At 38.3% G+C, this 16174-nt stretch overlaps 1 protein-coding gene across 4 annotated transcripts in view; it reads right to left on the bottom strand.

Annotated features, from left to right (window-relative positions):
* Positions 1 to 79: 79 nt before the first annotated feature.
* USP16 (ubiquitin specific peptidase 16) overlaps positions 80 to 16174 on the bottom strand; it is a 28718-nt gene continuing 12623 nt past the window's right edge. Inside the window, exons 5-18 of one of the 4 annotated variants that reach the window (XM_020903591.2) lie at positions 15722 to 15822; positions 14341 to 14528; positions 13685 to 13780; positions 13000 to 13130; positions 12631 to 12718; positions 11201 to 11279; positions 9708 to 9799; positions 9315 to 9371; positions 8196 to 8372; positions 5143 to 5806; positions 4009 to 4103; positions 1199 to 1285; positions 602 to 758; positions 80 to 490 (exon numbers count right to left, since the gene is read on the bottom strand). In XM_020903591.2, coding sequence (XP_020759250.2) covers positions 366 to 490; positions 602 to 758; positions 1199 to 1285; positions 4009 to 4103; positions 5143 to 5806; positions 8196 to 8372; positions 9315 to 9371; positions 9708 to 9799; positions 11201 to 11279; positions 12631 to 12718; positions 13000 to 13130; positions 13685 to 13780; positions 14341 to 14528; positions 15722 to 15822 — 2137 coding nt within the window. In that variant the 3' untranslated portion in view covers positions 80 to 365. The remainder of the gene's footprint in view (positions 491 to 601; positions 759 to 1198; positions 1286 to 4008; positions 4104 to 5142; positions 5807 to 8195; positions 8373 to 9314; positions 9372 to 9707; positions 9800 to 11200; positions 11280 to 12630; positions 12719 to 12999; positions 13131 to 13684; positions 13781 to 14340; positions 14529 to 15721; positions 15823 to 16174) is intronic. The other 3 variants (XM_070455121.1, XM_020903593.2, XM_070455122.1) reach the window with 3 other exon arrangements.

The raw sequence follows: 16174 nt of genomic DNA, 5'->3' as shown, positions 1-16174 counted from the left end.
AGCCAGAGTCTGAAACTCTTTTTAATGTTTTCAGTAGTCAGTACAACTACTGATAAAATCTTCTAAGTAATAAAGCAAATTTGGGGGGCAATTAACTTTATTGATGTGTTGCAAACCACCACCCAGACATGTTATTGAGCACTTAAGTAATTCAGAATCCTTTCCAGAAACTGGACGCAGTGATAAAAACCACTGTGACAGTACAAAGCCACTGTGGAATTTTTAGGTATTCTCCCTTCAGTATCTCAGTGAACATGAGTTCTTCCGGCATGTAGTTAAGTGAACATGATTTACAGTTAGTCTTTTTTATTATTATAGCCATTATAAAAGCCATCAATGTTTCCAGAGAAAGCACTTTGAAACTGTTACAGTATTCTCTCATAAAATAGGAGGTAAGCCTGTGAATTCAGTACTTTAGCTGTAGGCACAGCTTGCACGTGCGTGTCGCTGATGTGAAACCACTGCCCTTTGGTTGACTCCATTTCAAAATCTGTCAAAAAGGAAATGTAAAATTAAATGGAAATGTAAAAATTCAAGTTCAACCTTTTTTATTTTCCCCATAAATATCTGCTGAATACTAGAATTCTGTAAAATCTTTTACCTTGTGGAATATCACCGTGGAGAACAAGGTTAGAGAGATGAGTGTTTGCAGTTCTTGTCTTGGCGTAGGCGGTATAATGCCCTGACCTCATGGTACCACTGTGTTCAACAACTCCATATAAGGAATACAGTACCCGTGTATGTTCTTCAGCAACATTCTTTAAAGGTGAACAGAATTCAAAAGTTATTTGTAGGCAAGGTAACTAAACTTACTGTTAAAGGTCTCTAACCTTTGAGAATGCAGAAATCATGAGAACTGGAATTTTCTCCCTTTTCTCAGCCTACTGAGTGGCATCACACTTAAGTGTTTACTAGAAAGCTGCCACTCCTTGTCCTGCTGGAAGAACCATAAACCAGAGGCCACCTGCTATAATCACTTTCCTGGCCAAACGGGGGTTTAAAAATATATTGAAGTAACAACCGAATGTTGAAGATGACTGATCACAGATCTTGAAATTACAAAGGTACAAAGATCAAAGACTTGGTGTACTCAGCAGCTCTTAACCATTTTCATACTTACGTGAGTTGCTGTTGGGAGTATTTGGTAATAAGCTGATTCCCTCTAAAAGATTTCCCCAAAAAGGCCAGTTTCACCTACCTTACACTTAAGGGTACAAAAAGGAGCCAAATCTAAGATTTCTGGAAATTTTATGTGTTTGTTAACTTTGCGTAGGTTAAAACCAGCCTGAAAAAGAAGGACAGTATTAAGTTCTTTTCGCAGAAAAACTGTACATGGTAAGAAAACTGTCAACCCACCACAATGCCCAGAAGGACAATAACATCCAGCCCCAGTTCAGTTGTCTCAGAAGACTCTAGTCCCCTCACTGCTAACTTCCAGTTGACTGGTTTTTGCCAAGTGCACCCCCTACAAACAGTCCAGACCCACACACAGTCCAGATTGAGAAAGCTGTTCCTGTAAGAACATTGTCAATGTTCTGCTTTAACCATCCAGAAAAATCCCAATTAAACGAGATTCTGAGTGCTTAAAACTCAGCAATAGCAGAATTCTGTGAAGCACACTCTCAGCCTCACTCTAACCAAGCCTGGCAAACTTCATAAAGATGCACCCGATAAGTCAAGCTCACACCAAGCACAGGAGAGAAAATGCTCTGAAAATACTCTGCAAATCTAGAATTGAATTTACAACTGGTACTGCTCGTGGTTAAAAGTCTTTCAGAAAAGATGGAGTCACCAAGAAGATGGAAATCCAAGGTACTAATGCCATATTATTAAGGGTCAGTGAAAATAAGATACCACACACACATTGCTAAATTTCCCAAGTATGAGATATAACTAGTAAAGTGGTCTTTTCTTGTTAAAACCTGAAATTAAGGTTAGAGTAAGATGCTAATATAATAACACAAACAGTATGGACCTAAGAAGCGGAAGATACTAGGAAGAGGTGGCAAAAACACAAAAGAACGATACAAAAAAGATCTTCACAACCCAGATAACCACGATGGTGTGATCACTCACCTAAAGCCAGACATCCTGGAATGCAAAGTCAAGTGGGTCTTAGAAAGCATCACTAGGAGCAAAGCTAGTGGAGGTGATGGAATTCCAGTTGAACTATTTCAAATCCTAAAAGATGATGCTGTGAAAGTGCTGCACTCAGTATGCCAGCAGTGGCGAATTTGGAAAAGTCAGCAGTGGCCACAGGACTGGAAAAGGTCAGTTTCCATTCCAATCCCAAAGAAAGGCAATGCCAAAGAATTCTCAAACTGCCGCACAATTGCACTCATCTCACACTAGGAAAGTAGTGCTCAAAATTATCCAAACAAGGCTTCAACAGTACATGAACCAAGAACTTTCAGATGTTCAAGCAGGATTTAGAAAAAACCTGAGGAGAGGAACCTGAGATCAAATTGCCAACATCTGCTGTATCATAGAAAATGCAAGGGAGTTCCAGAAAAACATCTGCTTTATTGACTATGCCAAAGCCTCTGTGTGGATGACAACAAACTGTGGGAAATTCTTCAAGAGATGGGAATGCCAGACCACCTTACCTCTCCTGAGAAATCTGTATGCAGGTCAGGAAGGAACTGGACATGGAACAATGGACTGGTTGAAAACTGGGAAAGGAGTACATCAAGACTGTATACTGTCATCCTGCTTATTTAACTCATATATGCAGAGTATGTCATGTGAAACGCTGGGCTGGATGAAGCACAAGCTGGAATCAAGGTTGCTGGGAGAAATATCAATAACCTCAGATATGCAGATGACACCACTCTTATGGCAGAAAGTGAAGAACTAAAGAGCCTCTTGATGAAAGTGAAAGAGAGTGAAAAAGTTGGCTTAAAGTTCAACATTCAGAAAATGAAGATCATGACATCCGGTCCTATCACTTCATGGCAAATAGATGGGGAAACAATGGAAACAGTGGCTGACTTTATTTTTCTGGGCTCCAAAATCATTGCAGATGGTGACTGCAGTCATGAAATTAAAAGATGCTTGCTCCTTGGAAGAAAAGCTATGACCAACCTAGACAGCATATTAAAAAGCAGACACATTACTTTGCCAACAAAGGTCTAGCCAAGGCTATGGTTTTTCCAGTGGTCATGTATTGATGTTGAGAGTTGGACCATAAAGAAAGCTGAGCGCCGAAGAATTGATGCTTTTGAACTGGGGTGTTGGAGAAGAGTCTTGAGAGTCTCTTAGACTCCAAGGAGAACAGTCTTGAATATTCACTGGAGGGACTGATGCTGAAGCTGGAACTCCAACACTTTGTCCACCTGATGCGGAGAGCTGACTCATTTGCAAAGACCCTGATGCTGGGAAAGATTGAAGGCGGGAGGAGAAGGGGACGACAGAGGATGAGATGGTTGGATGGCATCACTGACTCGATGGACATGAGTTTGGGTAAACTCCAGGAGTTGGTGATGGACAAAGAGGCCTGGCATGCTGCAGTCCACGGGGTTGCAAAGAGTTGGACACAACTGAGCAATTGAACTGATATCTAAAAAGAGCAACATGTAAAACTGAGGAGGGACTGTGCCTAAATTTCTCTTCCAACTTGACATTACCTTCATCAAACCCTTTTGTGTTACCCATATGTATACCATTTTGCTCAGTGGTAAACAATCCATCTGTTAATGTAGGAGACTCAGTTTCAGTCCCTAGGATGGGAAGACCCCCTGGAGGAGGGAATGGCAGCCCACTCCAGTACTCTTGCCAGAATAAGCCCATGGGCAGAGGACCCTGATGCGCTACAGCCTATAGGGTCACAAAAGTCAGACAAGGCTGAGCGACTGAACATGCACACATAGCGCTGCTTTACTTTCCTACATCTTTGAAGTCAGAACTAAGAAACAACAAAAAACCACACACACACTTAACATGTAGACACAGTAACAAAGCAGGTGTTACATATCTGAAACAAATTTTTGGTAAGAAAACAAGGGGTACCTGCTGAAATCTCTTGAAATGAAGAGTGAGAACTGGAGGAGCAAGAGAAATTAGCATCTGCTTCTTAGCATTGGTATAAACATGCTTCCTTTCACCTACAGAAAAGACCCAAATGTTAGCAGTGTGAGCATCGTTTTAGATGTCTTCAACATTCACACCTGCTATAAAATCATTTCAACACACCTAAGTCAAAGATTAGTGAGTTTTCTGGAAAGAACCAAATACTATTTTAGGTTTTTGAACCAAGAGGCAAAGATCAAGGATATTTTATATGTATTAATACACGAGGGAAAATTTCCACAAATTTTTACTGATAGAATTCAACCTATTTTAATTGAGTACAACTGCAGTCTACTGAAAAGAAGAATAGAATTATTTTTGGAGAGGTAATAATTGGGGTTCAAAGTTAATGTTTTCTACCATAAAATCATTTTCAAATGTTCCATCTATAAGAAATATTTTTAGCTCAAAGATCACAAAAAAACAAGAGGCGGGCCAAGTTTAAAATAGGAAGCACAGTCCACTGACACCAGCACTAAAGCAAACAAATGCTATAAAATCAATTGTGAATAAATAAAAATAACAGAGGAAAAGACTTGTCAAGTGCTCAACAATTCAAGTGAGAACCCTTGGGGATCTGTGGTCCCTCCCTATCCTACTTACCCAATCTATAAAAATAAAAATACAAAGGCGGGGGCTCAGGGTAGGAGAGGCATTATGAACATCTCCGTCTGTATCTGAAGAAGACTGTGAGCAAGCACTGTGCTCCCAGGACCCTGCACTGGGGCGTCACCACACTGCGGAGTTCCAGTGTGTGTTTCTGGGTGCGGGGGGACGGGGGCATCACGAGTCAGGGCAAACTGAGGACACGAGGAAACAGCCTCTATCTGTAAGGAGCCTGCGGTGACAACCCCTGAGTGGGACGACTTCCCCACAGGCAGTGCTAGCAGACAGCGAGCCGCTGGGACGCCAAGGAAGTCTGCTTACCCGTGCTTCTATTAAAATGTTTATACAGAGAAGGACTTGGTGACTCCATCCAAATCCTGACACAGTTAAAACAGTAACAGTCTACTAGATGCAGTGCAAACTGTTCCCCTGAGCATTACTTTACTTTCTGTGAAAGCATCTAAATACCTTTCATATTTGCCTTTGGTCCACTCAACTGTTTCCGCGTGCACACTTCACAAAGCAGTTTATTAGCATCTCGAAGTTTCTCGTTTCGAGTGAACTGATACAAACAATGTTGGACTGAACACTCGTCGGTGTTGAAAGCCTCCCTATTTGCAAGTGTACAGAAAGCAGTCTCTGGATCTTCGTTTACAACCTCATATACCTTCGTCCCGGAAGTAGGGTCATCATTCAGAATCTCTATATTTATTTCATCAGGTTGCAGAGCAGCATTCAAATTAAGGTTCTCAAAACCACTGGAAATGTCCACTTCTCCATTGCTCCCGTCCTTCAGGTAGGCACCGTTTAAATTCCTAGGACATTCAGTGGCAGACGATGCCAAAACCTCCAGATCATTATCCACACTGATATTTTTCATATCGGCTTCCTCTGTGGATTTTTGATTGTCAGTTATACTTTCTATCATTTTTTCATGGCCATTCAAATCTTTCTGATTAACACAATATTCTTTAGGTGCAACTTCCTCTTGAGAGAGATGGTTGGATTTAATATCTGCTTCTCCCTGAAGTGACATTTCAACTTCACATTCATTATCTTCAGGATGGTCAATGGCATAGACATCATTTAAATGAAGAACTTTCCCTTGAATTTTCTGTTGTCTTCGTTGGTTCTGTGTAAAAAATACAAAACATTAAAAAAGAGAGAGAGGGAGAGAAAAAGCATACATGTACCACATTAGGTTTTCTTATTTATCAATCAAAAATAAATAGTAAGGAAGAGTTTACTCCCAGAAAAGTTCCTTTACTGTCAGAGATTAAATAATTATAAAGAAAATTTCTTTGAAAGGAGGGGGTAAATCATTACCAGTATTCAAAAAACTGTCACACAGGGGCAAATAAAAATGGTCATGATTTAGACAGAGCAGTCTAGATCTAGACAGAGCTGCAAGGCTGCTGAACCCAAGCAGCCATGTGTGAAGGCGGGGGGCAAGTGATGACACATACATCAGGAAGGGATGTATCCATGTGAGTTATAATTACATGATCAAGGCTTCACTTAAGAGATAAAAAAACAAACCAAAAACTCAAGGACAGGCAGAGGGATGGAGCATAAAATTCCAGGAAACAAACGGCCCCAAGTTAGAGAAGCAAGGAAACCAAATGTACAGAGGACATTTAAATCACTACCCACTTAAACCACCTTTGCTATTTGCTGCCTATGTCCCAGCGTGGGGGTGTGGCGTTGGCTCAGGGAGGCTTCACTCAGATTCCTGTTACTGGAATGGCTGAAGACTCAAAGGGTTAGCATTTGAGCTGTCACTGAAAGGACAGTCCCATGAGGCTAATTTGTAATACCAGAAAGCTAAAGGGCCACATACAGGGTCCTGGACACAAACATTTTCTGAGATGCCTCAGTTAACATTAGTTACACATCAAAGAAAAGTGAAGAAAGGAGATGAGTGAATACTTCAAAGGAATGGAAACATAAACGGCTCTTAAAACATAAAAACATGCTTGACTTCATTTTCATATGTTGCTGGTGGGAACATAAGTTGGTACAGCTTTTGTGGAGGGCAATTATTTTAGCAAAACTACAATCCCTCTTCTCAAAATATACCCTACAGATGACATGTATAGGGTTATTCACAGCAGCACTGGCCATTACAGCAAAGGAGTATAGCTGTTTGTACATCTAAGTCAATCAAGAAATGGTTGAATGAACTATAGTACATCTTTAAAACTATATTTTGTAGAAGGCTGAGTGCTGAAGAATTGATGCTTTTGAACTGTGGTGTTGGAGAAGACTCTTGCGTGTCCCTTGGACTGCAAGGAGATCAAACCAGTCAATCCTAAAGGAAATCAACCCTGAATATTCATTGAAAGGACTGATGCTGACGCTAAAGCTCCAATACTTTGGCCACCTGATTCGAACAGCCAATTCACTGGAAAAGACCCTGATGTGGGGAAAAATTGAAGGCGGGAGGATAAGGGGATGACAGAGGATGAGATGGCTGGATGGCATCACTGATTCAATGGACATGAGTTTGAGTAACTCCAGGAGACAGTGAAGGACAAGGAAGCCTGGCATGCTGCAGTCCACGGGGTCGCAAAGATCTGGACACAACTGAGCGACTGAACAACGTTTACTACTAAAACAGAATTCTGAATGACTTTTTAAAAAGAAATTTATTGGAGTATAGTAGCTTTATGATGTTGGTTAGTTTTAATTGTAGAGCAAAGTAAATCAGCTGTACATATGTCCTCTCTTTCCTGGATTTCCTTCCTATTTAGGTCACCACAGAACATCAAGTAGAGTTTCTTTATATGATTGTTTAAAAAAAGAATCTTTGTGTCCTACAACATGAAGAAACAGAGAGATCTGCACGCATCTAATTAAGCAGAAGAAAATAAGGACTGGAACAGTGTGCATAATTTTTAAAAGCAGGGAAACACAAGACCACATATTTGTACTTGATTATATTTTCCCAAAAAATCTCCAGCACATATAAGAAACTAATGAGAGTAGTATTATATCATACAAGGAGGGAGACTTTTATTGTACACCTTTATATATTTTTAAATGTTAGTGTATTAGAAACTGAAAAAATTCTTGAAAATAAAATATTTTTTAAGTCATGACAAGTAATGCAGTTTCTTTTTTTTTAAGCACAACATTTTCTTCACATATTCTCAAAGAAATTTTGCTGCAGAGAATATGACATGAGCTAATTCTATAACTGCCAAATCGAGTAAAAGTGAAAGTCACGTTGTGTCCGACTGTTTGTGACCCCATAGACTGCAGCCCACCAGGCTCCTCAGGTCCGTGGGATTCTCCAGGCCAGAATACTGGCGTGGGTTGCCCTGCCCTCCTCCAGGGGATCTTCCCGACCCAGGTCTCCCGAATCGCAGGCAGATTCGTCCGTCTGAGCCACCAGGAAGCCCGTCAAATTAAAGTGCTGTACATAAACTAACAGACATGCCCTCCAGTGCCATCCAGACTCAAACTCAAGGGTCTCAACGCTAAAACTAGACAAGTAGGTATTCCTCCTAAGTACCCACCTTGGCTTGCTTCTTGGCTTGTTTCTTTGCTTTTTTCTGTAAGTGCTTGCTTGTTCCTGAAGGAATATCGTTTCTCTCCTTTAAGTAACTGTCATTATCTTTTTCTTCCTCACTATCTTTATCTTCATCTTCCATTGTCTTTTTCAGATTTTTATCATTCATACTTTTCTTACCACTCTTAAAATATGGAGAGAATATGGACCAAAAATAAAACTTTACTACTGCTTGTAGAGAAATTTCCTGTTACCTAAACAGTTTTCTATTCCTAATTTACACCAGATTTATTTTTCAAACTGTTTGGAAACATATCCAGGACATAATTAATTCATCTGAGACACTAGAAAACAATCTTCACATACTGAGAAAACAAGCAAACAAACAAAACAGTAAAAAAAGGCAATTTAACATCTGAGTGTAACAGAAAGGAATATAGCGAGTTGTAATAGATACATGCTGTACCAAGCTGTAATTATGTTTATTTCTAAATGCACTTTTTGTTGATAAGTGATTTACATGTCCCACTACAGGTATTCTTTTTTATTCTTTTCTTCTCATGCAAGTGACAGTTTTAAAGGGAAGAAAAAATAAACTATGTTTGGCAAGACTTTAATCACTTAGTAACACTGATTTAAAGGGACCCCCCCAATTCATATTAAGTTGAATAATGATTTATCCAATACTCATAATGTTATATTTTTCCTACTATTACTTGATAAGAACTAAGTTTACATGGCTTACTCTCTGTTAATATTTATGAACTTAAGCTTTAAGGGATTTGCGGTTAGTCTTAAATAATAAAAATAATAATGACTTACATGAATAAAGTAAATACTTTCCTATATGTAAACTAACCAAGTTAGTCATCCATAAACAATTCAAGACATAGTCTTTAAAATACATACATATACACACACATAAAAATATACATATACATGAATACTTATATTTATTCATTCTCTTTTCAAATCTTTAAAACTCTTACATCTCACACATATTAAGAAAACTTTCTCCATGCAAGGCTTGGTAAAGTACAAACTTGGAAACGGTAACAAGCCCTCCCTCACAAAATTGAGCACAGGAAAGAAGAAAATCTACTTAAAACAAACTCAATAATCTTACCTGATCATCTAAAACCGGTAGAGACAAATCAAGGAAAGATTCATGAACCAAGGAGACCTTAACCAACCAAAAAAGAAGATGAAAAAAGGAGGAAAAGATTCACTTTAAACATCATACAGTAAAATCCTGGGGAGGAGGGCTAAATTTTAAAATAAAGGCTTAAGAAAATGAAAAACTACACAGTGTTGAGGACTTTGGGTTAGGTATAAGAAATTAAAATATTACACTAACTTCTTCCTAAGGAATGTTCACAGTTCTGGCAAAAAACTATGCATACTTAGTTCAAAAAAGTATCTTATAAAACTGACCAGATGTTCCTGTTTCCAAAAGGAACAACTCATAAACTATCCTCTATTAATATGCATAAATGCAGTCTGCACTGCATCTACTTACAGTTCTGCATTCATCACACATAATTGTACTAGTCAGCTCACCACCAAATATTCGGTCCACAAAACTTGGTACTGATTTTTTCTTTTCATACTCTACAAAGGGAAAAAAGGCTATCAATTACCTGTACACAATTAATGAAGTTGAAACTACTTACTTACCTATCTAACCCTGAAATTTTATTTGTAATTTCCTATTGTTTTTCTCTACTCATAATTACCATAATTTTTATACTACAGTCAGCAGCATGTACTCCAGCATTCTAAGCAGGATACAATTTAACACAATCATATCTCAGAGCAAAAAAAAAATTCTGCTCTAGGGTCTAGTCAGTGCAAAATGAATTGTGCAAGTCAGCGAGACTTTCTGTGCATCAATATTTTAACTATCAATAGTAAAATGAACAGACTGGGCTACGCAGGATCATGATTGAGCTCACTTCTAGCTCTGGCACTGTAACACTAGCAGCAAATTTGACAGTAACTTGCTTTGTGAACTCCATTCAAAATCAAAACAAAAACAAAAAGCCCTTAGGAAAGTATTTCAGACAAAATCCTCCTTTTCTCTATGTCCCCAGAAACAACCTTGGTAAGCTTAGCATAAGGTGACGTAATTTCACTACCTAGTCACCCCATTTTCTAACTGCATGAAATGTGTAAGCCTTGTTTAAACGACAGGTGCCATTTATACAGAAACACATTTTATGACAGACAGCTGAGCAGGCTAGCGTCTCCCCTTTAACAGCCAGGCCAGCACCCAGGGAACTGAGGAGGCAGTTGCTCTGTGTAGATTCCAAGCTGTGCTTCACAGTTCAGTAGTTTAGTCACTGGGACCAGTTACACTGGTTAAAATCTAACGAAAATAAAAATTTAGCTCCTTTTGCACCAGTCACATTTCAAGGGCTCAACTGCCACATATGTCTACCGTATCAGACAGCAGAAATACTGAAGTGATCCATCATCACAGATGGTTCTACTCAACAAACCTTTCCTAAATCATTAAATGCTACACAATAAGAATAAAGTCAGCTCCGTGATTAATAAACCAGCTGACAACTCGAAAAGACAAGTGTACATCACTAATATTTGAAGTCTAAGCTTTGAGGCAATTCTCTGGCGGTCCAGTGGTTAGGACTTGATCTCCAGGCTTTCACTGCTGAGGCCTGGGTTCAGTCTCCGGTCAGAGAACTAAGACCCCAGGAGCCACGTGGTGGAAACAAAAAAATAAAGTCTAAGCCTTTGAAAAATAAAATTGGGATGTCATCTTAGCTCTCTGTTTATAAATTTTACCATAATACTACATAAAAAGAATACACCAAAGTTAAATTTTTCTAAAGTATTTTCCTTTGGAGTACTGAATAATTTTTTTAAGTCAACAGAGATAAAGAGAAATCATACACTCATAACTGTGGATTTGAAATACATGTGCCAGCAATCCTGTTTTAATGTATAGAGGACTTCAACTATACTGTTTTAGTTCAAAAAGTCAGACATTACCTTTAACTTTATTTTTCAGTTCTTCATCCACTTTTTCAGTAGAATTACCAAATGCTTTAAGAATTCCTTTACTCACTCTCTAAAAGGAATAAAATAGATATATGTACTATTAAATTTAGCTATTTTCCCTTATAAAGTATGTAATCAAGTAAAGAAAATGATTAAGAATTAGCACCCCGAACTTACCAAATAAAAATTAATATTTTTAAAATCACATTTTCAAAATTAATTCCAGGAGCTAAAAAGAAATATGTTTTAAAAAAACAATAACTAACCCCTGAGCAAAGGCACTGTATTATCATTTCAAGATTTTAACCTACTCTAACCAAAGTTGTTCAGAGCATCCCACAGCCTTTGAGAAGACCACTGAAATATCATGTACTAGAAGCAGAGTGCGTGTGTGCTCGGTTGCTATGCCGTGTCCGACTCTTTGTGAGCCCATAGATTATAGACTGCCAGACCCCTCTGTCCATGGGATTTCCCATGACAGAATACTTGCACAAAATTCCCGTGCAAAATCTTGCCATTTCCTCCTCCAGGGGATTTCCAGGCCCAGGGATCAAACCTGCATCTCTGGCCTCTCCTGCACTGGCTGGCGGGTTCTGAGCCACCTGAAGTCCCTGAGGCAGAGAACTACAGGGACAGAGTCCAGGGCTCAAAGCCCAGCTCCACCAGCACTGGGTGACCCTGCACCCGGCAGTGACCTTCTGGATGCCCTAGCTTCATCATCGATGGAGTGAGAAAAACGACAGCCGCGTGCACCGCACAGAAGGGCCGTGAGGACTGAGTAAGGGGAGTCACAGAATACCGAGAACAGGGCAAAAAATAAGGGCAGAGGACTGTCGCTACCACTCTGTTATTACTATTACCAACTACACCCCCACATGCCCTCCCCAAACTCACTTTACGTCCTGGCAAAATTAAAGTATGTAAGGTAATTACAAAATTACATACTTACAGTAACAAAAATTCTATAATGCAACAAATGCTCCTTGACTCTTACAAAATAAAAATACTCCCCAGATTAAAAACAGTGTTAAATCACACTCAGAGTAAGAGTAAGGCTGCACTGCAACTGGGAATCGTCTGGGGAGGAATATTCTTCATACCTGCATCTCTCCTGACATAGGCTACAACGTCAACCCTTAGAGAACAATAATGATACAAACAGCGAGCAAAATAAAGAATCATGAAATGAATAATTTCTAATTCCCTTCATTAATTTAATAATTTAAATACACTAGCCAAGAAAAAGAGAAGAAGAAAAATAAATAAATAAAACACTTGTTGAAAAGGCCGGTGAAGAAAACAAAAGTTAATATTATGGCCTCAACAACTAGTTTTCATTGTCTAATAACCCTTAAGACATCAAATGACAGACAAGTTAATGAAGAGGAGATTACAAAAGACATTGGGCAAAATATGCTAACCTGATGTTCTTCCGCTCTCATTCCATCCAATAGATAGCGAAGCAGCTCCTGACTGTCCTGTTGCTGATAGCCTTTAAATCGCACTGCTCTACAGGGAAAAAAAGAAAAACTATGGTGAGTCCACTAAAATGAAACTATTTTTTATTAAATCTTAGGATCATATCCCAAATTTTGGTGGGTTCCAGTTTCTCAAAATTTTTGTTTAGTCCAACAACACTCTTGGCAGATTTAATTTTCACACAAAGTACATGTTTTTTAAACCATGCTTTAATATTATCTATTGAATTAACTCTAATCCTATTAATTTTTTCATATTATTTCCTAGCTTCTTACTGATGCACTGAAAGCACAATCAAAACAGATACTCACTTTTTACAGACCTGAGAAAAGAGTTCTCTAGGTGTCACGATTCCCTTTTTGGTCTCTTGCATCTCGTTAAGAAACTGGCTCATGGCTAACGTAAGAGGGCCTGGAGGCTCAAGATTTATTTCTAAGGGTTCCTGAATATGAGAATAAAAATTACTTTCTTCAGTCAAATTTTAGAGTTATTTTATCAAAATGTAACTTGTCAACCTATATTCCTATGTTCCTGATAGAGCTGTTCCAATTAAAAGTTCAAAATGTACATCAAAAGATGGAGAAAGTTTTTAGTCCTAAACTATTTTGATAAAGAATTCAGTTCTACTGTTTTATCTTATCAGGAACTTATTACCTAGGAACTGAAAGAGCTACATCAAGATGTAAATAATAAAAATGGAGAGGGTAAAACTCATTTCGCTACACAGCATTTCAGTCACTTTAAAAGATGTTAAAAATGATAATGCATGCTCAGAGCTTCATAAGCAGCATTCCCCAGGAGGAGGCCAAACACTCAGCACAGCAGAAGGGCTTACAGGAGCAAACACATGTAAAGGCCCCTCAGAAATATCCATTAGCCTGAAAATTTACCTGGGTAGCTTAAAACAAACAAAAGAGGTGAAAACGAGCACCAGTTTTTAAAAATAATTTAAAATGCTGCTACTCAGAGAGGAAAAGAAAATTTTAAAGTACATACTGTTAGTGCCAAATCAGGTGGTTCAATTTTTACAATTGTTCCAGACATTTTTACTTCTTTCAGTAGTTCTCTAAGCACTGGTGTTTGTGACAAATTCTGGAATGCAGGATGGAAAAGAAAGGAAAAATTATTTACAGGCAAACCAATTCAGTCAAGTACCTTAAGTGTCTGGTCTTCCAAAACAGAAAAACACCATCAACACTGCAACTTTTCTTGTGTCTGTTACACACGAAGTAACATCGTGTTCTTCCCCCCACTCTTACTGGTTCATAAATACTTCAGTTCTGAGTTCACTCATCCCTCAGAAGGTCTTTCTCCCAACCACCTGCTATGAAGTAGCTACCCTACCCCCCCCACCACCAGGTGCAACTAGGAATTTACTTCTGTACTTGGCTCCCTTGTGTTTCTAACATCCAAGGACAGTTCTGAGGGCACGGGCCATGGCTGCCTTGAACCCTTTTGCACGCCAGGGCTTAGCACAGTGTTTTACTGTCATGCAAAGGAAACATGCCCTTGAATTTTCTTTGAAAACACAGGAAGAAACTACGTGTGAGGGAAAAGCTCAATATCATGAGTAGCAAATATGCAAAAACATCCTAGCGTTATGAGGAAAATACTAAGATCTTTTTAAAGGGGGAAAATATTAACATTGGCACCTGCATAACTGCATTGAAGAAACATGTATTTCCCAAATTACTGAGTCCTTTCACAGTTATTTGGGAAGTCGAATTCATGGAAGGATTTTCTCTCGCCATGTTTTCCTTTTTTTCTCTCTCTTGCTCATTTTTACTCTCCTTTTCTAGCTTTTTATTTTCAAGTTCAATATTACCATTATCTTTTGCTGCTTAAAAAAAAAGAAGAAAAAGAGATGATTTAGCGAAACTTGTAAGACACACATACCAAATACAAAGATATACTTGGGATTAGAATTTGTGAATTTTACCTAATAACATGATTTACCACCTGTTTGATTTTAAATGTTTCATTACAAATAAATTACCATCAAGAGAGAAAAACCAATAAACCAAAAATATTCAGAAATGACATAGGCAAACCAAACAGTATTCAGTATAAATCCCCTTTTTATTAAACAAATGTGTTTTACAAATGAGCAATCTTACCCTGTGAAATCAGAGTATAAAGCAATCAAGCAAGCAACAAGGACATGAAGTAAATTTTTAAATGAAGTCTGCGAGTGAAAATTAACCCTGGAGACTTCCATGGTGGTTCGGTGGGTAGTTAAGCGTCTGCACTCCCAATGCAGGGGCCTGGGTTTAATCCCTGGTCAGGAAACTATATCCCACATGCTAGAACTAAAACTTCCAGCATAGTGAAACCAAGATCAAAGATGCCATATGTCACAACTAAGACCCGGTGCAGTCAATTAAATTAATTAATTAAAAAAAAGAAACAGAAAAAACTAACCCTGAAGTTAGGAACAATCTGGATCCACAAAAGATACCTCTGTGACTGTAAAAATCTAAAGAAGCTTTTAAAGCAGTTGATGAACATCAACCCTATTAACCTAATAATGAATGAAAAAAACCTGAGAAGCATCTGGCCTTTTGAAGGAATTATAGGCACCTTAATTTCACATCATCCAAACAATGTAGCAGTTCAGTTCAGCTCAGTTGCTCAGTTGGGTCCCACTCTGCGACCCCATGGACTGCAGCATGCCAGGCCTCCCTGTCCATCACCAACTTTCACATCATCCAAACAATATAGCAAGATAAATCCATTATAAGGCAGGTTTGCTTTAAGCCCTGTGCCAGGGTATGGGAGTGTGGAGTTATTGCTCATCACTAACCCAGACTCTTCATCATATATGACTATATTGTTTCTCAGATTTCCTTCTAACTCCTTATAATTATCTATGTTCTTACTGTTTTACATTCTTAACCAAAGATAGTTTCATAGTTTGAAATCAAACACTAATAATGTTATTCAGCTACGTACAATGATACAGTATGTTAAACTAAATATCCACTATAATATATATCAACATTACAGTATATATTAAGAAACAAATGATTTTACCTGATTTTGGAGTATTACCAGCCTGTTTTCTAACATAATCAACCACCTGACCCAATCGGTTTGAATTACAATACTGGACTTCATCATCACATAGGTAACACCTGTGTCCCAAAAGATCCCAGAGAAGAAGAGTGACAACCTGACCACCACAAAAGGAGACTGATTTTCATTCAGGGGACCCCAAGTGTGTAAGCCTCAAACTATGCCAGGAAAGAAACTGAAAATAAAAATGCTGTGTCTTCTTGAAGAAGACTATACATATTAACTCTGCTGTACTATTAAAGTTAGCCCGAATTACAGCTACATATAAATACTGTGAAAATACTCCAAACATGTTACTGAAATGATTGTTTATAACGTGAAAGTTTTTTTTAATCATATGTTAAATTACAGACCTATATTATCAAAATTAACAAATTTTACAACTGACAAATGATGTTCAGTGAATGGGCT

Source organism: Odocoileus virginianus, chromosome 25, assembly GCF_023699985.2.
Source record: "Odocoileus virginianus isolate 20LAN1187 ecotype Illinois chromosome 25, Ovbor_1.2, whole genome shotgun sequence".
NCBI lineage: Eukaryota > Metazoa > Chordata > Mammalia > Artiodactyla > Cervidae > Odocoileus > Odocoileus virginianus.
Note: the sequence above shows the minus strand (reverse complement) of the source record. Positions and strands in the feature narration are given on the sequence as shown.